Source organism: Nyctibius grandis, chromosome 1 (assembly GCF_013368605.1).
Source record: "Nyctibius grandis isolate bNycGra1 chromosome 1, bNycGra1.pri, whole genome shotgun sequence".
Taxonomy (NCBI): Eukaryota; Metazoa; Chordata; class Aves; order Nyctibiiformes; family Nyctibiidae; genus Nyctibius; species Nyctibius grandis.
The window spans coordinates 80,601,956-80,623,426 of record NC_090658.1 but is presented as its reverse complement, the minus strand read 5'-3'; the positions used below and the strand labels follow the sequence as shown (position 1 = coordinate 80,623,426).

Genomic DNA, 21,471 nt, shown 5'->3' with positions numbered 1-21,471 from the left:
GATTTTCATTGTTTTTGAGGGTTTTGTTTTTCTTGTTCTTTTTGAGAGCTAGTATTGTTCAGTAAGCTGTTTTGTTCCTATTCACTGTGTCTTAATTTATAGGTGGTGCTAATACAAACAAATGTATTATAGAAACAATTTTGACATTAACCAAATGTTTGTTCGTTTGTTTTTATAGTCCACCTCACAATTTCCAGATTCTTCCAGAGAAGAGAATAAAAAGAAACCCGTTTTGGAAAGACTTGGAAATTTGTTTGGTACAGGGAAAAGGAAAAATGTCAAAAGTTCACTAGAACACACTTCACATCGGAAAGCAGAGAGGTCACTTTCTCCTAACAGGGCGCAGACGATATACTGTAGGCACGTAAACGAAGGACACGAAGCTCCTCAAGTACAGAAGCAAGTGAGAAACATAAGTGCTGTTACTGAGACGCAGGAATATAGTTTCAGTGGGGAAGTAGGACCGCCGTATCGTGATACCATTTCAGAATGGAGTAGTAGGGGAGTCTCTTCTGACAGTGAGTGGTCAGCAGACTGGAGCAGCAGCAGTGAAACTATTAAAAACCCATTCTTTGAGAGTAGCCTGAATGTGGAAACCCTGGAACTGGAGAAAGAATGCATCACGGATATAAATAATTCCACAACTCCAGATTTCATAAAAAGCTTGAGAAATTTGTCTTGTGAAGACTTAGAAAAGAGTATCTTAAGCCACAAGCAGCTGGTGAACACGTGGGTGTCGGAGGAGCCTGGGCATGCAAAACCAAAGGATTTGCCATACGCGTTGGAGTCTGCGGCGAGTGAACATACACATTCTGCTAGAGTGTTAACGGTTGATATCTATCTAAGAAAAACAGACGAACTCCTTAATGAATCTGTGACTGTGACATCAGAAGAAAATTGTAGTGACTCGGACACAATGGATAGAAAATCTGCTAATAAAAGATCTGGGAAAAGGAGAAAATCTCAGTCGTCTAGTGACATTCCAAATGGAGAGAGAAACCAGACTGAGACTACCGCAAGAGAAGAATCTGTTTTTGAGGATGACGTCCCTTCTGAGGTGCTTTCAGACAAGATAGTAAACTCAGAAAGAAAAGCGAAGTCTCCTCAACAGACTCCTGAAAGGAATTCGTCTTCCCCAGGTAATAATCAGGACCTAAAAGTTGGATCTACTCACAAAGGGGCATCTAAAACTGAAGCTGACAAAGGCAAGCAGCAGATCTCAAACACAACCCCTGCAAGGAGAAGATCATATAAAAAGAATCAGTCGGACACTGTCCCCATTTCCCCTACTGGTTTGAAGGGTCAGGTAAAAGATTACTCCTCAAAAAGGCAACCTTTAGCATCACCAGAGAGTAACCCAGTGACAAAAAGAACTTCGGTGGAAAAGGGAACTATACCTGTGGCTTTTGGGGAAGACAGCTTGGAGTCTCCCAAAGGTTCTTTGGCTGATAAGACAGAAGACACTGCCTTGGTGTTTGCTGAAAGCAGAAATGAGACCAAGGCAGTAAAGCATGGTAATGGTTCGGATGGAAGAGCTTTCTTGCGTACTGATGGGATTAAAAATGGAGACCTGTGTATGTCAGCTGAGAGACAGACAAATTCTGATTTAGACAGCTCAAAGCTGAAGAGTTTGGATGCTTCCAGAACAGTCATGACAAAGATTAGCCTGTAAGTAACATAAGCTAGTTTACCTTATCCCTGTAGCTGTAATTTTGACTGTGTCTGTGTTTAGGATTCTATAGGAACACTATCTGTGTATCTGTTATCTATCTATCTAATTTTCAATTAAGAACTGCCTTTTTTTTTTAAATTTATCGTAATTACAGTTACCACTTAACAAGCACTGTAGTTTACATGTGTTAGAAAAAGAATTCTTTATTCTTTTTTTTTTTATGGATAGGGAATTTCTTTGTATGTCAGTTCCATTATATGGAATAATTTAACATATATAAAAGCTGCTCTGTCATTATCGTCAGTGCCCCTGTTGTTGCTCAGACTAGCTCGACTGTCATTGCCCTTAATGTAGTTTTGCTATATGTAACCAAGTGAGGATGTGGTTTAAGATTTTGTATGTCAGAATCTTTGAATAAGCAATGTGTTCAGGTTATTCTTTGAAACAACATACGTTCTGCTATTATTTTGTGAAAAAATGTGGGATGTAATGTAGGATGCAATGCAATCACTTCAAATGATATGATAAATCGCACTCCAGAAATTTGAATACATATAGTTGCTTTCGTAAGTATGTACAGGATGAATCATGTAAATTTTTATGCATGTGAATAACAACAGGCATTTGCAGAATTATGCATATATTAGTTTGCAGGATTTGGTTTTACCCTCAAACAAATTGTCATCTGTCAAACAGGTGATCAGTGCTTTCCTTAGGATTATAAAGTGGATGTGTTTATAACTTCCACTGTAATCACTAGTATGAGTCCAGCGATTGATTTCCTGGGTTCTATTACATTCTCTTCTACAGTGAATCATTTTATTGCATCAGTCATTGCTGTTGTTGGATTGTCATGGCCATGTACTATGCGCTATTGCTTTCCTCGTTCTGGTACATTCATTTGTAGGTGTCAGACTGCATTGAATCCTATAGGTCCACCTGAGGTACACCAAGTGTTCAGAATTGTCGTTCAGTTGTGTTAGAGGGAGACGAAGGTTCAACATTATGGTTTAAGAAACACATATGTTCCCAGTTATGCTTCCCATGTCTGAGAAGCGTAGGAGCATTAGGAACAGTTTCCTTTGCACAATTTGTAATACTCTGCATCTGATTTGTTCGTTTGTAACTGAATTAAAGGCATCTAGTACTGGAAGTTAAATTGTGGTATTTTTGTACATGCTGATGCTTTGCCGTTGGGCAGCAGAGATCACAAATCTTAAACTCTGAAGTTTTGTATCTTCCCAACTTCAAAGGAAAGGTAGCTTTCATATTTTTCTCTTTGTCTCATTGTCATTAGTGATGATAAAGTTAGAAATGCTTGCGTAGCTGGATTTCGTTTTTCTGGGTATCTCCTTGGCTTGCTGTACAGTGAATTATCTTCTGCTGTACTCATAAAGTAATAGACAAGTATCCTTTCTGACAGATTTCATTTTAATGACTAAACAGCCTCTGCTATTTCACCTGATTTTGTGGGGTGTGTGGTATTCTGTGTCTTGGCCTTATCTGCCGCTATAGGAACTTTAGCCCTGGGTGGGGACTGCTGGTGTTCCCTGCAAGGTTCCTGATGCATTTAATAGCTATCAGTGCAGAGTACCACACAGTTTCTTTAGCTGGACAAATTGATACGATCAGGTTACCTGGTATAATTTGTAGTCATTCATCAGAACACAGGAACTATTAACTTGGATGTGGATTAAGCTGCTGTAAAATGGGAAAGGAAAAGTGTGATGGTGCCATTACTAGAAGGAGGTATGTTTTTGTTCTCTTCTTACTGCTTTGAACTAGAGAACAGATAACTCTTCCATTTTCAAAGGTTAAAAAATTATCGTTAGATACTTTACATGCATCCCTTTCAAGTTGAAAATACTCATTTACTTACAGATTCATTTGCCTCCTGTAAGATGGATTTTATGTAATCAAAGCAGTTTTCACTTAAAAATGCATGTCTCTTACTAGACATTGTGCCAATTCTGGGAATCAAGTTTCTTTAGAAGCAATTTTAAAATAAGTCAGTTTTGCTGGTTCCCTGTGAGTAATGATAGCACTTTCTGTCTTTCTCCTTTTATGTCTGTACTGAGCAACTCGGAAGTCACAGGATACTTTACTTCTAGCTTTTGAAAGGGAAACCTATCAGGTTTGAGACTAAACTGAGGTTGATGGTACATCTTAATCAGCAAGGAAAACCTCAGGCAGTAGCTACTTTGATGTGCTTAGTGGAAATCTTGGCTTCAGTTGTCATATTTGATGTTCAGACATGGTTTTGTTGTTGCCTTTGCATTTATGCCCACTTGATGAATTATTCTGCTCTGTTAACATGCCGTTTTTCTTTGCTCCCCTCAATCTGATGTTTTGGCATCAATACTTTTTGGCATCAGTTACGTGCTTGGTCATTTGGACAGTATGCTTCAACTATGTGACTCACCTTCCATTTATGACTATACTGGGAGAGGTTTAACTGCTGTCTTCCACAGGTTAGCTGGAAGGTGTAGCCGAAGAGAAGGACATCAGAATTTCTCTTGTACCTGCTTGTTCCTGGCATTGCCAATCAGCAGTGGGTAGTAAGAATCAGCCACACTGGGCTGTTTGTTAAGTGAATCCATCTTTCAGTTAGAGCAGGCCAGCTGTAACGGGTGGAGCTCCAGGGCTGAGCTTTCTCTTGCTCTTTGGTCTCAGCTGTTTTGCTGCTGCTGTGAAGAAATAGTGCAGAATGTAAAATACAAAGTGCTGAAGTGGTTGTTTCTGTGTAAATTTGCAAAGCTTGAAACTATACCTTTGAGGTGTTAGCTGTTCATTTAAAACAGGTTTTAGGCGTGGCTGATAACTATCAGTGTTAACCATTACACTTGCTTGTGTCAAGGCATACAGGGAAAGACAGATTTTGTTAGGAAGATACGTGTTGTTATGTTGAAATGCACATAGTGTGAGTGCGACAGGCTGACAAAAGGATGGTATGGAAATGAGTCTGTTAAGATAACTAGGCCATTAGCGATACCTCTTGAAAATACAGGTAGAAGGAAAGGATAAGTACCTTTTTCTGATCAGAAAAGGACATGAAGGGTCCTGGTGAACAGCAAATTCAGCATGTGTCAGTGCATCCTTGTAGCAGGTGAAGGCGAAGCCTGCACTGGGCTACAGTGGCAGAAGCATAGCCAGCGGGTCAAAGGAGAAGACATTTGGTGCTCATGAGGCTGCATCTGGGGCGTTATATCTAGTTGTACCCTTCCCTCCTCTTCCAACTTTCTTCTCCTGGTACAAGAGAGATATTCACAAATTGGAATGAGTCCGGTGGTGAGCCATTAAGAAGTTGATGGCACTGGAACGCACCATGTATGAGGAGAAGCTGAAGCAGCTTGATTTGTTCAGCTGAGAGAAGAGAAGGATATGGGTAGACCTCAATCATCTCTCCCTACCTATAGAGGTATTACAGAGAAGGCAGAGCCAGATCCGTCCTTGAGGCGTGCAGTGAAGGCACAATGGCCATGGTTGCAAGTTGCAGCAGTGTTGTTTCAATGGGATATAAGGCAAAAATAATTCATGGTGACAGTGGCTGACCTGCTGCAATGCTTCCCTAGTAAGACTGTGAAATCTCGACCCTTGGAAATACTCAGCACTTGGTCAGGCAAAGCCTTCGGCAACTTGATCTAACTTTCAAACTGTCCATGTTTTGAGCAGGAAGTTGGGCTAGCTGACCTTCAGAGGTCCATTGCAACATATTGATTTTCCAAAAAGAAAAATCATAAAATAACTTAACTTTTAAAAGTTTAGGAAAAACAGTCGTACTGCAAATGAAAAGTAGTGTCTAAATAGATTTAATTTTATGATGTGTGATAGTTCCCTCCCTGCCTTCCCCCTTTCAGGAATACTTTTTTTCTGTTTCTAGACTTAAATTTTCCAAGTGTTTTATTAGCACTATCTGAAGTATGGCGAGTAGTTTTTAAGTTTACTATTTCCTTTTTTATTGATCACTTCTTCTTCAGAAGAACCTTTCAGTCGTGGACCAACATGAGCAGGCTGGTAGTTACAATGAGCGCTGTTGGGAAGTTTTCTCCGAAAAGACATGGTGATTTTTAACAGTTGCTTTCTGTATAGGTTCTTAGGCAGCTGATTTTGGGTTCCGTCTGTTATTTCAGTAAGTTTGTTCCTCGTGCTTTTCCCAAGAAAAGAAGCTTGTGCAATGGAGAGTCTTGCTTTAGTAGGGTTTACTTTCTTACTTGGGATGGATTTGTTGAGGGAGAGGAGAAAGGAGTGATCTCATTTTTGGGGTTGTTCATGTTCACTCACTTGTACCTCATGCTTCTTTCTTGGGCTAAAGAGCTGTCTGAGAACTCAGTGAACACAGTTTGTGTAGGTATAAAAGAAGAAAGCACTTAAATACCAGAATCGTCCATTGATTGATAGAGCATTTGAGGCCCTGGAGATCGTTGCTGCAAGCTAGTTTCTTTTATCTCCCACCATCATCAGTTTTCACGTAGCGCAGTTTCTGCCTGTTCTCCCACCACTGAGTATCTTCAGATTCCTCTTTGGAGAACAGGTCTGCCTGTGAGGTGATGGTGGGCTCCTTGACTCTCCTTATATCTGACTGATAAATTTTGAAGACACATGCCCTGCATCTCACAGCTGTTCATACTGTTCCTGCAGTAGCAAGTGACATGGTCAAATAATTTTTCCTGGATGTAGGTATTCAGAGGAAGGAGGGTTAACACCCTCGACTGCATGTCATCAGCCTTCTGCCATACTACGAGTGCTACATACTTGTACATGCTTCTTTATCCACTCTGATGGAGAAGTTTCCATAAGTGTTTCCTAATTAAATTCTTGTAAAATCACCAGGGTTAGTTACACAATTTAAACTGTTAGCTGACTTTACCTGAAGGAAATGGGAGAGGCCTCGCATGTGGTGGTCTCTTAGCCAAGTGGTGATGCAGTGACTGGGGACAGTTACCTTTTCCACCAGCACTAAATGAGGCCAGAAGAGGTCTGTCATTCAATTTAAGGTCACTTCTGCAGTGTGAGGGCTACAAATAATCTGGGCAGATGTCTTCAAAACTTGTTGGAGAGGTGTATTTAAATGTTAAACAACTCATTATCACCTTAATGAATTGGGATTTGTTTCCTAAACTCTGTAGGGAATTTTATGCATATAATTTATTCTGCCTATTTACTATTAAATTCTAATGTCTGTCAGTCATAAATAGTTAAGTTCTCTCCCTCAGCTGCAGATGCTGTAGGCTGCTGTGTTTTTTGTTTTACTGAGCATTAAAGAGCTACATACATGTTTGAAATGTGTTTTCCTTATTTAATGACTATTTTTTTTTTGTCATTTGTATAGTTACTCCTTTTTTAGTTAATTCCTTTTGAGATACCAAAATTTAAACTGAATATGGCTATGGAAAATTTAATTACAATGCTACATTTTATTGTTTTGAAAATTGTTACAAGTCTTTTTAAGATTAATCAAAGATGTAACTCTGTATTATTTTGCCTCCTGTAGTCCAGCCAAACCGAAGAATATAGAGCTGAATTTTAAAGCATCTACGAATCAAGACAGTTTAGAAAGTGAGCAGGATACTCTTGAAAAACCAGTTAATAAAACTAATAGTAACATTGCCAACAAAATTTCCTTGTTTGAAAATAAATGTGCTAACCAGAGCCAGAGGCCTACTGACATCCCTGCTTCAAAAAATAGTACTGTACCAAGCACATTTGTTGGCAGAGCAAAGCTGAAATTTGGAAAACAACCTAAGGAAAGTGAACAGCCTGATAAAACGTTAAATAAGCAAAGCAGTCGCCAGAAGTTATTTGAGAATGGCACACCAGAGAAAGAAAGCACGGCAGAATTAAAAGGCAAAAATGAGGAAGGCTCTGCCACTTACGAGGATATTGGGAAGACAACAGAACTTAAAGTAAAAGCTGCAATATCCCTTTTTAACCAAAGCAGCAAAATTGATGCTAGTAGTGTCTCTCTGAAGCCACCTGATCCAGAATTAACCACAGCTAAAAAAGAAAATTCACCTTTTAAACCGTCTTTGCATTCACCCAGTAAAACTGAAAATGCTCAAGATACTTCCTGTCAAAGAAGTAACACAAGCTCAGAAATCCACAGAAATGAAGAAAAGATGCTGCCAAACACAGAGGTTTTATCACCTTGCAATGATGATAAATATCCTCTACCATCTCATCATGTTTCTCGATCAGAATTTAAGAGGATGGAAAATGGAGATAAAAAGGCAAAGCCAGGAGATTTGAGCTTTGCAGCACTGCAGTATGATGACAGCAGTCAAGATAGTATATTGATATCAGAGCACAACATCAATGCACAAGAGAGCCCAGGCAAAACCTGTAATGGATCTACTGAAGACGATAGCATTTTTGATTCCCCATCTGACATGAAGAAGTTTGCTGAAACAATAAAAAACTTGGACAGCTCGGTTTGTTTACCCCAGAAAAAGAAGAGGTCAAAGCTTCCCAAGTCCCCAGCACCCCACTTCGCAATGCCTCCCATTCATGAAGACAACTTAGAGAAAGTATTTGATCCTAGTGTATTTACTTTCGGTTTGGGACTGAGGAGGGAGAAAACACAGGATCTATTACCAGCCCAACAAATTAAAATGCAAAGCCTGGAAACGATAGCCAGAATCAGGCCCAAGCGTGCATCAACAGAGCAAAGTATCATATTCAAAGCCCTGCAGTCATGTAACAGAGAGGAACCTGCCTGTACTCAGGAAATAAATGGAAAAGAGAACAGTGATGGTACAGATGGTGAAGTTAAAAGATCCCGGCTTGAAAAAAGCTCCCTCTTCTCAAGCTTGCTGTCTTCTACATCTAAAGAAAAGTTTTTTAATCCTTCTGTCACCTCATTAAATAACACTACAACAGCTTTTACAACTGATTCCTCAGGGATGCCTCCTTTACAACAGGATGCTCCTGGGCCATTTGGCATGCCTCAAAAATCTGAGGTAATAAAGATAATTCATGAAATGCAACCACGTAAAATTTTGTCTGCCTGCTGAATGAGTGTTAATTTTGATTTTGCAATTCAGTCTCTTTCAGATATGAAGTTTCCAAGTTTTGTGGAGAAGTACATGCAAGCAGATAGTGCAAAAAAAGAACTAAGTTTACAAGTGCCTAACTATGGGAACCCTGAGAAAAACTTTTCCAGCTGGTTAGGGACAAGCAGATATGAATCAAATGTCCCCACTGGTTTATTAGATGTGGATGTAAGTATTGTGTTGTTTAAAATCTGCCTGGAAAGTTACCCAGCTTTTATATTTTCTATAGACAATATGCATACATTGTTTTGTTTTGTTGCCCCTCTTAGGGACATACACAGATTACAAATACATAGAGGTGAATGTAGGTATGGTACCAGTTTCATCTGATGTTGGCTACACATGAAAATGAGATGGTATCTGTTTAACATGATTGTGTTTCTTCATGATGCCCTTATTTTGACTCTTCACAAATATTAATTGAAAATGTGTGTTTGATTATGTCCTCATACTTGATTTTGTATTATTTTGAAACAAATCTCATGCTAACTTTATTTTTTATTGTAAATTAGTAGAATGCTTTCCGTGAACTTTGGAAAACTTGTGCCTGCTTCTTCTGTTAACAGTAATCTCTCTCCTCTTCTAACAAGATATTCAGCCATTGCACTGTTAAATGAGTAGCAGGGCAAACTTTTTTTTAGCCCTCTGTTTTTGTTCCCAGTATTCCCAGGCATTTGATAGAAAATATAGATTCTTTAAGAATACTTTAAGAACTGGATAGTAGTGATTATTGAAAGTGCTGCTACAGTGGAGGGCTGTCCCTTTGTCTCATTATGAGTGTATATTCATCATGAGTGAAGGCAGACCTACTTCTTCCCTTTGAGGCAACTTTACCCTAATGTGAGATCATTTTCAAAACGATAAACCAATGTCCTGTAGTATCTGCTGTTTCTGTTGATGTGGGCCCTTACTCTGTTACCTGAGAGGAAAACTATAATCAGGAGATCTAAGAACCATGGGAAGAAATATGTTCTCCAAAGTTTAGTAGCCACATTAATGTGACCTGTGGAATTGAAGCAGTGTATAAGAAGTTTGAGAAATACTTTTCCAAAGGTAATGGTTTTCTGCTGTTACAGTTCTACTAAAAGGCGTGAGGGAGCAGTAGAAATAACTCCTTTCTTCTTCATCTTGCAGAAGGAAGACATGTGTGCTACCTTGCAATTTTGAGGATGTAGATTTTTCTCTCATGGGAAGTTTTTTTAATTAGTGTGGGGAAGAAAATTAGGGGGGTTATTTGCAGTGGTGTAGACTTATGCTGCCAGTTAAAAAGGCTTTCTTACTCTGGATGGTCCTGCTTGGATTTCAAAACCTGAGTTTAAAGCTAAATGACTAGTACTGATTTTTTTTGTTACTTAAGCTGTTGTTCCTGAGTGGGTTTCAATTTTTCAGTAGAATGTGGAGTCCTGATATGGCAAGGGGGTATGTACACATGAGACTGCTCCTGAGAGAAGTCCATTAGGCTCCGTAGGGTTCTAAGACTTCTGCAGCACTGTTGCTGACTCTGAACTGCCTTGCCCAAGTTAGACAGGAACTGAGAATGTTTGTATGATATGTACTTACTGTGCATCTTCCACTAAGAAAATGATGATGCAGTGGCTAATGGGTAATGTGAAGGAAAAGAGTAAGGGCAGCCCAAAACAATGACTTTGGCATTCCTTGAAACACAGAGCAAGTTCTAACTGGAATTGAAGCACGGACTAAAAAACCAGTCATGCTTCAGCGTATCGTGATGATGCCTACAAAAATCTGATGGTGGTTAGGAACTCTGCCTTGAGACAACTGCCTGCCCTGCGTGCTGACTAATGTGTTCTCATTAGTTCCTTGCAAATGTTGCTGGTTATCTTAGGTTGCAACCTATGTAGGGGCAGGATCTGTTTGTTTGTATGAATAGTTCCTAGAAGAGCAGGACCCTATCCCAGAATGAGCTCTCGTGTCCTTGCTAAGAAACCAAACACATAATTGCAACGCTTTCTTTATTTGTTTAAGATGACGTGATGCAATCACAACTTTCCCATATATTCTATATCATATAATTTACCATTGACTTCAACATTGTTTTAGATTGTGTATACCTCATTGTGTTTTATTTGCTCTTGGCATTTTTAGTCTATCACTTACTGCACAGAGTCTCATGCTTTTTGAAGAAACCTATCTTGTTACAAGGTGTCCGTCACAAAATTGATTATGCTAATTAGTTCCTACATGTATATGCCATCATGCCTCCTCAGTCTTTTCATATATTCCTTCAAAATTATTTCATGCTTTATTGTTGCCAGACATTTAAACTTTCATTAATATCTTTATCATTGTAGAGCATGTACTTTATTAGTGCAAATTTTTAAGTAGTCTCTTGGTATCCTGCAGGATATAGGAAGCTGATCAGAAGGATTTTAAAGCATTTCAAGTCTGAGGTTAGTTGGCTTCAGTGGGATGATAATACAGAGTTTAAAAAATAAAAAAAAAAAAGGTGTGTAAATTTGTACATTTGTGGCAAGATATTGCTCTTCAGGAGGTAGAAGGAATTGAAGCAGTACGTAGGTGTAGTTGAAGTGTTACCAGCTTTTTACTACTCAGACTAATTTTTATTTTGTTTCACTAGCTCTTTTTTATAGCTGAGCATCTTTATTGAATACGTTTTTGGTTTGGGTTTTGGTTTTTTTGGTGACTTTTCTCTCCCCATTGTCTATTAGGCACTTTCAAGAAATGGACAAAGTAAAATCAATCCCAGACCTGGCAAGGTAAGATCAATTTTATTATCTTTACTGTTCCTCTGTATTTAAAGCATTGCAAGATAGAATGATATGTTGTTGATGTTCTGTTTTTTTGTTTTGTTTTTTTTAACACAGCTGGTGATATATTGTGAATCAGACTATCCAAAAAATGGTATTGAAGTTTTCCATGATGTTCTGGATTGCAGTTCTTGGGTTCTGTCACCAGCAATTTTAGTTAAAGTCATCAGAGGATGGTAAGAGATTAGTTTTTACTTTTTATCATTTTATCAGTTATCATTTACTTTTATCCAAAAATCTTTTGAAACAGAACGAGCATGTAATTCACAGGAAGTCTGCCTTGCAAATGTCAATGTTACATAGACACCTGTGAGCAAGAAATGTGGCATTTTACCTCTGCAATATGAAGTTCTAGGCCAGGAAACTTATTTTGCTGACAAATTGAGTGAGTGTTACCATCTGGAGTGGTGCAACATTTCACCAGGTGTAGCAGTGGGATTAAATGACAAGATTCTGTCCAGCTGTGCTGCCCTTTGACTCCTCTCCTCTTTATGGGTTCTTGTATAGTATTTGGATTGGGCTAAAAGGCTAGCAAAGGATTTTAAAGCCAGGTCTGACGTGGATTTGGATGCAGAAGATTAATGCCATGTCCAAAGGTATAAATGAAGTGGTGCTGTAGAGATAATTGACTGTTTCTCTGATGAGTCCAGAGGGAATTTTTCTCTAAAAGCTAGATTGCCTAAGGGTAATTCAAAACAAGTTCATCTCCTACATTCTTCGTAGTATTAACAGAACAGCCATTATTAGTGTAGATAGCATGGCAAATTAAGCTGTGGCCAGGCTATAATACAGTCAAATAACAGGTTCTTAAAAGTAATAATCTGATAGTAAGCTGCAGAAACAAGCGCTAGCTGCAGTAGGAGGTACTGGGAAGAACACTGATTGCTGTTTAGCTTCAGAAAACTGGAATGAAAATCTTTTGATCTGTGTGAACCAGATTGTCTTTTCCAGCATGGACTAGGGGACTGCTGTTTTTTTTTCCTGTTCAACTGAGAGCTCCAGGGGGGGGGTTGTATTTGCAGATGGATATATTTTTTAATCTAGTTACATATTCAGTCTTGCTGTTAAAAATAAAGTTGTTCCTGTCTTCTGAGCAGTCTTATCATCCTTTGGCACATCTATACCAGCCCCTGTGGAACTCCAGGCTGCCGTTCACAGGATCCAAGTAGCTTTTCTGTTTAGACATGACGCAGCAGTGTGCAATGTCAGCATTTTCTGACCTACAAATTGGTTCTGATTAGTATCTCATGCAAAATTCTGGTATTTGTAGGCAGTTGTCTTGCTGCCCCAAATCATCAATTTAAAAAGGTGGAGGAGTTTTTGACGAAAATACAGTCAGCAGTAGGCATCTTTGTTTTAACCATTGCTTTTAAAAGTATCACAGAGACCAGAAATGGCTTGCATCAGTGGTGTTGGGCAAATAAGCTGTATTGGGGTGGCAGGAAGGGTCTGGAAATACTACTTCATGTGAAAGGATTTGTTAAATGGGGGCCTGTTTTTTGCAAATCACACTTGGTAAAGCACCATTAAAAATGATGATTTTTTATTTTAAGCTGGATACTCTATGAGAAACCAAATTTTGAAGGCCCCTCTATTCCCCTGGAAGAAGGAGAGTTGGAACTCCCAGATATTTGGGGTGCAGGTACTTCTGAAGAGCAAAATGAATGCAAATCTCTAAAGCCTGCAGTGATTGGTTCAATAAGACATGTTGTTAAGGCAAGTAAAATAAGTAAAGAAAATTTTGTATAGGTCTTAATGTTTGCTGACGTTTTATACTGATACAAAGAGTGGTTGGTGTATTAGGACACAAGTGTAATATGAGTTGTAAATGCATAAAACAATCTTGCACATTGAATTTCTCGTTTAATCACAAAATAAATGTGGGGGGTTTTGCACAGTGAGGAGTATGGTAACATCCACTGGAAGTTTAGGGCAGGAAGAAAACTTAGTGTTTTTCATTAGAATAGCCTCCAAAATGCTATGTACAGCATATGCTTTTTAGCTTGGTCATTTTCTCAGGAAAAACATCCCAGAAAACCATCAGTAATTGCACAGACTCATATTTTCAAAAGCATGTGTGTGGTTGTTTTTGTTTTTTTGGTTTTTTGTTTTTTTTTTTTAAATATAAACCAAATTTACACTCAATGTGAACTGTAGTGTCAAACACCAAACCTTGTTTGATGCTCAAAAAATGGCTCTGTATGCACAGACTTACCAGGGAGTTTCACACATGGTGGAACAGCCTTCCTACATGCACTTTTAACCTACTATTAAGTAGTTACCTTTGCAGGTTGCCAAAACAAGCATGAACTATAAAGTGATTTGACTAGGAAAGGAAAAAGGAGGAATGTATATTGCTTGTAACTACAATTCTCGTTTAAGTTGCAGTTCTCCTCAAGAATGGCTTGCTTGGTGTTATGTTAGGATTTAATTTGCTAGAGGAGCAAATTAACTGATTAAAGAAGATGCATTCCTAGATGGCAGCAAGTAAACAACGTAAATGTTGATTAGAGATGGACTGACTGTCTTGGTCCAAACAGAGACAGGCAAACTGGCCTAGTTATACTTTTATTATAGGTATCTAATAGCAGCAGTAATTGACAAGAGGGGAAACAATTTAAAATAAACAGGTGTTTAAAAGCTGATTTAGTTACCCACATTAATTACAGAATTTGTAGCACAGATTAAGTGATTACGTCAATCTTCATTTTTCAGGATTACAGGGTTTGCCGAATTGATTTGTATACAGAATCTGAAGGGTTAGGGATCGTGACTTCCTTTTTTGACGACACTGAAGAAACAGGGGTGTTCGGCACCACTCAGAAGACTTGTTCTATCAAAGTACACTGGGGCATGTAAGTGCGTAGTTCTGTATGAACGTGTACTGGTATGAAAGGAATTTGTTTCAAACCGTTGGTTACACCTATCAGATGTGCAAGCAGGCTATATTTATTCTAGTCCTATACTTTGGTAGTATTTGTTGACAGTAGCATTAGTACATCATCGTAATGCTTCACCCTTGGAGAGGCTGACCTCTTAAAATGTTTCGTATCAGAGCCATTTTTTCTTCTGCTTGCATGTAGTAAAGACAGAGTAACCCTTGTGTATTTGTAGCAAAGGAATGAGTTTGCCTCTCCCGCTCTTTCTCATTCAGGCAAACATCATAAGTGAGAGTGAGGGGATGAACTGTTGTAAGACCACATTTCGTACTTGCTTTCCTCTAAACTTGAAATCATTGTACTAAAAGAAGAAAATTTTCAAGCCCTTGTGTTACAGAATAAGAGTTAGTGTCATGTGTGGACTCTGGAAAGCATTCTTTTATTTCACAGTGCATTTTAGTCAGTGTTTTTATGGTGATATTTAGGATATGTATGCTACGTCACCTGAAAATATCTAGCCGTATGAGTTAGGAGTGTAATGTGTGTCATTAACTAAGCAAGCTTTTATGAGAAAGGAGACCTTTAAGGAACAATTCAGACACTGTACCAATGGTAATTTTGATAATTTAATAACCAAACTTGTAAATCAGTACTGAAAATATGCCTCAAAGTGGTACTGGGAAAAGTACACAGAAGAGGGAGACTGCTTTCAGAAAGTGAGTGGAACTACTTTCAATGATGTTGGGTCTTGCAGAAGATTTTACAGGGTGTACAGAGCTTGTTTGCTACCTGTTGGCCATGCCATGTTTGGGTACTGATAGCATTTGCGTTGCTGCAAATAGTCTGGTTAACGATCGAAAACTGCCCAACTAAAGACAAGTATTACAGACCACTGCAAAGATGTATTCAAATATGCCACATGATGGATAGGGCATTTTAGTTGCTAAGTAAAGGGTGTTTTATCTGATTAAATCTTTGTACCTTGATTTGGGGAGAAAATTAAGCACTCGGGTATATAGGAAAACTTTAAGGTATCCAAGTAGTTAGTTCTCTGACAGGAGCTTACTTCTGTTGAACTGCAAGCTTAATCCAAATTACATGTCTGCCAAGAGTAATGAAATCAGGTATGTTATTTGGAGGTTGATTATTGATTGACGTAATCTACCTCTCCACTTCATGTCTGTTCCTCACTTAAAAGCATTCTGTGAATAGTGAAATAACAATTTTTTTGGAAAGGAAGAGGGGCCTGTGCACATCCCTCAGACTTCAAACTGATCCTTCTTTTGCATCAGTGTGAGAGCATTTTTTTGTGCTAAATCTGTGTAAACTCTTACAGTCTTAATTTCTCTCTGTTGCATTTGAATACCTTGAGGGAAGGCAGACTAATATTTGCAGCAGGAAGCAAAATAGACAGTTGGAAAATAATCTTTCTCAGATACTAGTTCATTGGTCCAGTGTAGAAAGTGGTCACTTCTGCCAATTGCTTGCATGAGAAATTCAGTGAATTGCTGCTGCTTTTTTGCGTGTTGTAGTGTTTTTTCTTTCCTGTAGTTTACAGGCATGACATAGTTCACTGTATTGGCCGTTGAGGGAGGCTCTGATTCCGAGTCACCTTGCCATGTGGGTGTGGTTGTATCTTAAGGTTTCCCAGTGTTCATGCTTAACTGTTGTTTACTAAAAGCTGCCAACAGAAATGAGTCAATGCACCTTTATCTTCTGATTGTACTCTCTCCTTGGTCTCCGACATGTTTAAGTTCTTGCAGTGAAGTTGAGGGCTTACTGAGCGATTCTACTATAGGACACAAAATATGCCAAACATTCATCTATAGATAACAATAAAACTAAAGCTCCTTGTTTGTTTCTTGGAACCAGCAGTCTGCACTGAAACGATGTCAACTTGTGCCAGTTTACATCAGCTTGGAATCTGACTTCTAAGCATAGTAGAGTGATGGATTATTTTAACATCTTTCTGATATCACCAGATTTATGCATTGTCATCCTTACACAGTAAAAGGGTTGGCTGCAGTTCTGAGAGATCAGTAAATTTAATTGAAAGAAATACATTGCCATTCTCTATGCAGAGATCAGCAGTATGCTCCTTTGTTTCCAGTAAGTGATTACTGGTTAAGATTTTCTTGAAAAAGCTTTGAAAAACTACTGTTGCTGTCCCAATCAGGAATTTTGAAAATTACATCTTTCAAAGCAGATGACTTAGCAGGTACAAACCATGAGGAAGTAGATTTCTAAGGAGTCATTGGGGTTTTCTACGTATTAATAAATAATACAAGTTTAGAATTCCTTATTGAAGAGATTTTGCAACAAATCCAAGTCTAGGTTAGTAGAGATCTGTCAACTTCTTGAAAATTGATTCTGCGTGTTTGAAAAGTGTTCAAAAATAATACACAGTAACCTTAAGTCTTGAAAATTCTGTCTAAAATTCGTGTTGCCCCCAGATAAGACAGGGTCAAATTCTTTACTGTCTGTTCATTGTAGTGTTTTTTTTTTTTAGCCTGTTCAAACAAAACACATGCATTGTTGGTGGTTCCTGCACAGACACAGAAGTTTGCCAGTATGCCAGCTTGTAGTTAGCAATTTTGATGGTAAAGTCAAAGAAACAGAGTTTTATTAAGAGTACAATGGCATCTTTTCTAAAGTAAGCATATTGCCTTGTTCTTTACTGTTCAGAAATGTTCTGGGATTTTTATCTTTTGTTTTCCTCTCTCCCTTAATTTAGATGGCTTATTTATGAAGAACCTGGTTTCCAGGGAGTCCCTTTAATGTTGGAGCCTGGTGAATATCCTAATTTAGCATTCTGGGAGAAGAAGGAAGCCTACATCAGGTCCATGAGGCCCTTGAAAATGGTAACTTGCAAGTTAACATGAGCTGTGTTTATATGTTAGAAATAATGTGTTAAGGTGGCTGGATTTTTCAAGTCACTCAAAAATTTAAGTCTTCAAAACCTAAAATTTTTAGCCTATAAAATTCTTGAACTTTTAACATTTGATTGCATCCATTTCTGCATTTAATCTTCTTATGTTCACTTGTGTTCTTCAATTAAGGTTTCAACTTGATTCTGTCTTTTTGTGAAGAGTTGATGACTTATATTTGTTTATAAGTTGTGTAAGTAAGTATAGCCAACTTTTTCTTTCCCCTCCTTTTTTTTTTTTTTTTTAACAGGGTGGTCGCAAAGTTGAATTCAGTGGAGATCCAAAGGTAAAAGTCAACATTAATTTGATTGTCCAAAGGTATTTTATAACACATGAACTACACATGGATAGATAAATATATCTTGATCATGTACTGACTGCTTATGACTTAGTGGCTGGTCCTGATGTATGTGGCTACACCATGAAACTGCAATTTCTGTCACATTTTTGCATCCATCATATACATATTAACAGCTATCTGATAATGCAGGTGGGTAATGAACGTTCAAGCCCTAATGTTGCATCTCTAATGGAAAGACCTCTTGAAGAGAATAGAGAGATCCCACTAATGATTTTCATAATCTTGCCATCTCCCTCTATGCACCTATGCAAACGAAACTGTGTGTTGTCAGAATTTATCATACTTTCTGCAACTTTTCTTTTACTTCGTTTCTGCTACAGGTAATCATTTATGAGAAGCCTTTCTTTGAAGGGAGACATGTGGAAATAGAATCAGAAATCTTTATGCTTGACGACAAGGAGTCGGAAAAAAAGACAGGACTTCCATTTACATCAGTGGGATCCATGAAAGTACTGGGAGGAGTGTAAGTGTGGGAAAACACCAGCAGTATTTGCCCTTCAAGAGAAGTAGTAACTCCATAGATTGGAAATTGCAGTGGACAAATTCAGTACCGGCTTATTTTCTCTGTCTTCCTAATTTTGGGGTTTAGATATATGCCTGGGTTAAATTTGCAAATATTCACAGCAAAGGAATAAATTTCACACATCTCTATCTGCTCCATAACAACATGGAGTGACAGTTGTCCATTTTCACATGCAGACTCTGTTGTTGTTGTTGTTATTTAGTTGGGTTGCTTATGAGAAGCCCGGGTTTGAAGGCCATCAGTACTTGCTGGAAGAAGGAGCGTATCGGGATTGGACAGACTGGGGTGGCTATGATGAAGAGTTGCAGTCATTGCGACCGATTGTTGGTGTAAGTTCCAAGAACATGTAGTAGGCATATCCTGAGTGCACTGGAACATCATGTTGTGTTTTTCTTATGATGCTTCTCTTTGTTTTAACAGGACTTCACAAGTTCCCATATGATAATGTACAGTGAAAAAGACTTTGGATCGAAGGGTTCCAATATTAACGTGTTAGGAATTATTTCCAATTTGAAGGATACTGGATATGGCCTGAGGACACAGTCTATAAATGTGCTAAGTGGCGTGTAAGTGATATTTTTAACCACTGTTTATTTTTAAATGTGTTATTCTATTTAGAATTTGACAGTATTTGCAGATGTTTTTCAGCACTCTGACTTCTAATGTCTGAGTGGAGTCTTCAGATAAAATTTTATGCCCTTGACTGCAAAATGTGAAAAGTAAAGGTCATTGTTTTTGTGAATATGGGCAGTAAATCGAATTTCTTCTCACAATAAGATCAGATGGTCCCAGGAAATGTTGCCCTACTGATACACAAAGTAGGAAAGTATATGAGATGACATTTCATCAGAGGTTGAAATACCTTGTTCTCATGGCTATATTTTTAAAAAGCATTTCAATAGCAGAATTGTTATGGAACTAATTTCCAGTTTTGAAGCTTATTTCCAGGCTTCTTGTGTTTGACCAGAGGCAAATTCCTTGCTCTTTTCTCTCAGTTGTGTGTAAAATGGAGATAACTCTTACCATGCTCACTAATACATTCTGATGTTAAGGAGACACTAACTGTTCTGAAAAGTAACATTGCTTTTGCAGTGAATCCTATAGGTTAATAGTGTTTTAGTACCGTGGTGGTGTTTTTTATTGTTTTTTTTAACACAGTGGTTCCCAGAACTTTGCATTGGCATGGCCATTAACAGCTCTTATCTTTGTGCCGTGTGTCTTGTCACACGCAGTTGATAAGTTGATAGACTTTGCTGTTTGATTTGTTCAGTACACCAACTGCAGATTGAGTTTCACAGCGTTGCAGACTGCATCAAAGTATTTTGGAAAAACAAACAAGTATTAGCAATCATGTCTCCAAATATACAAAATTACTTGTGTAGTAGAACCAAAAGTGTGTGAGACAGTCAGTCTCTCCCTGCCTGGTGTCAGGTGACTTGCTGAAAGCTCTGGCTACCCAGCCACACCCTAAATCTGTGTGTATCTGTGTGATATCTCTGCAAGTTTTGTCTGGATAAAGATTGCAAAATCAAGCTCGGTGCATTCCAGAGGAACGCTTTTAATTTGTATATGAATATGGTGCGACAGCAGGTTTTTTTCTGCCTGATGACCTTTGAAGCCACCGTGCCCTTCTGTCTTCTGTAATGTGCAAGGGAGATTCATGGGAAGGAGTCACCTCTGAAGGCTGGGAAACAAATTGTGCGTTACCGATCACACCCTTTGTGTAGTTGTTCTAGTAAATGTGTCTGTTGCAGCTGAGATAGGAATCATACTGGAGTTTGAGTATTCCAGTAATTAAGAGTAACTCTAATACTCTGATGGTAACGGCAGCCAGAAGTTGTTACAAACAGAACTGTTGTCCCACAGACTCTGATACTGCTCTGGAATCTCATGTTGTAGTCTCTTAAAGATGTAATTTGTAGCAATGAGCTTTTTAAAAAATTTAGGTGCATTGTTTGTAATAGGTGTCTAGCAGAACTCTTAACAATCTTGTACGACTTTTCTTTCCAAAGAGGTTGTGAATGTTTGGGACTTTTGTTGTGGTGTTCTTACTAAATGCTAATGTCTCGGAAGGGTTGAATGATTCATGTTAAGTCATGCTTGGTAATAAAATGCTTTATTTTAAGTGTTAAGTAACTGTTCAGGTAGAAAATTTTTATATCTTTCCTTCCAAGAAATCAGTCATAGAGTGATGAATAATCCATTGAGCAATTTCCTGAGCTGTTTAGACTGTAATGTAGATGATGTCATAGTGAACTGTGACAGATTCAGTAAAAGCTTGTCATAATATTTCAAAGTAACCTTCCTGGTATCATATTGAAAATACTTCTTTAAAAAAAAAAAAAAAGTCAAAAATGTAAGAAGCCCTGAACCTCTCATAGCAATTTTTTAACTACAGGTATCTGGGGTAAGCAGATATAGCAGTAACAGATGATCTGTATTTCCCACATAATTAATGTGATTGCTCTGTAATTTAAAGGGTATATCAAAGAAAAGAAAGCCTGACACTGCACTGCACAGATACTACTGAACAAGTTCTAAGCTAAACTGTATCTCTAAACTGTATGCTGAAGACAGCCCAGCTCTGCATTTGGGGAGTGAATATTCCATTTTGGGATAATTGAGTGCTAGCTGCATTAAAATTTTCAGCTATTGTGTTTCTGAAGAATGTTTCCAAGCAATATTTTAATGTCTTTGCTAAATCTATTGTAAAGACATCCCGAAAAAAATATGCTAAGGTGATGAGGATTGACTTCTTTAAAAATGAAAGTGTTTTGCTCTTGAGCATTCTTCAGAGATTGGCCAAGCATAAAATCCAGGATATTTTATTCTTCTGCCATTAGGGCAGGAGAAAGCAATCCAAACTGCCTGAAAATAGGAGAGGCCTTTCTTCTTTTAAATAGGGTTTGATCTTTACTTCCAAATTGGCAGAATTTTAAGTGGTGGAAAATGGAAGTATTTACTAGCAATAGGTAAACGCCCTTTACAAGTTTAAGCAAGCACTAAAATCAACTGTTGTACAATTTTGCTTTCCTCTCTGCTTAAAAGCTCTTCAAGCTTATATTTAATAGTGATCAAAATCACAGGAATTGCTTGTTTGAAATGTGCCTTTTCTTTATCCATAAACACACCAAACTTTTGCCAAATACTGAGTAAGCCCCTGTCTTTTAGTTGATCCTTTTTGAACTTGGTGGAAGAACTTTTCCAGATTTGTTTTTTTTCATAGGCGTTTGTTTTACTGTGGTCCTATAATCAGCCTGGTTTTCCCCTA

At 38.1% G+C, this 21,471-nt stretch overlaps 1 protein-coding gene across 1 annotated transcript in view; it reads left to right on the top strand.

Moving 5' to 3' along the window:
• Positions 1–901: 901 nt before the first annotated feature.
• The window catches only part of CRYBG1 (crystallin beta-gamma domain containing 1), a 40,875-nt gene continuing 20,305 nt past the window's right edge, over positions 902–21,471 (top strand). Inside the window, exons 1-12 of the mRNA XM_068411572.1 lie at positions 902–1,668; positions 7,164–8,628; positions 8,713–8,889; positions 11,412–11,459; positions 11,568–11,686; positions 13,064–13,226; positions 14,226–14,365; positions 17,124–17,250; positions 17,567–17,602; positions 17,998–18,140; positions 18,403–18,529; positions 18,621–18,766. Of these exons, the coding sequence (XP_068267673.1) occupies positions 917–1,668; positions 7,164–8,628; positions 8,713–8,889; positions 11,412–11,459; positions 11,568–11,686; positions 13,064–13,226; positions 14,226–14,365; positions 17,124–17,250; positions 17,567–17,602; positions 17,998–18,140; positions 18,403–18,529; positions 18,621–18,766 (3,443 nt within the window). The 5' untranslated portion in view covers positions 902–916. The remainder of the gene's footprint in view (positions 1,669–7,163; positions 8,629–8,712; positions 8,890–11,411; positions 11,460–11,567; positions 11,687–13,063; positions 13,227–14,225; positions 14,366–17,123; positions 17,251–17,566; positions 17,603–17,997; positions 18,141–18,402; positions 18,530–18,620; positions 18,767–21,471) is intronic.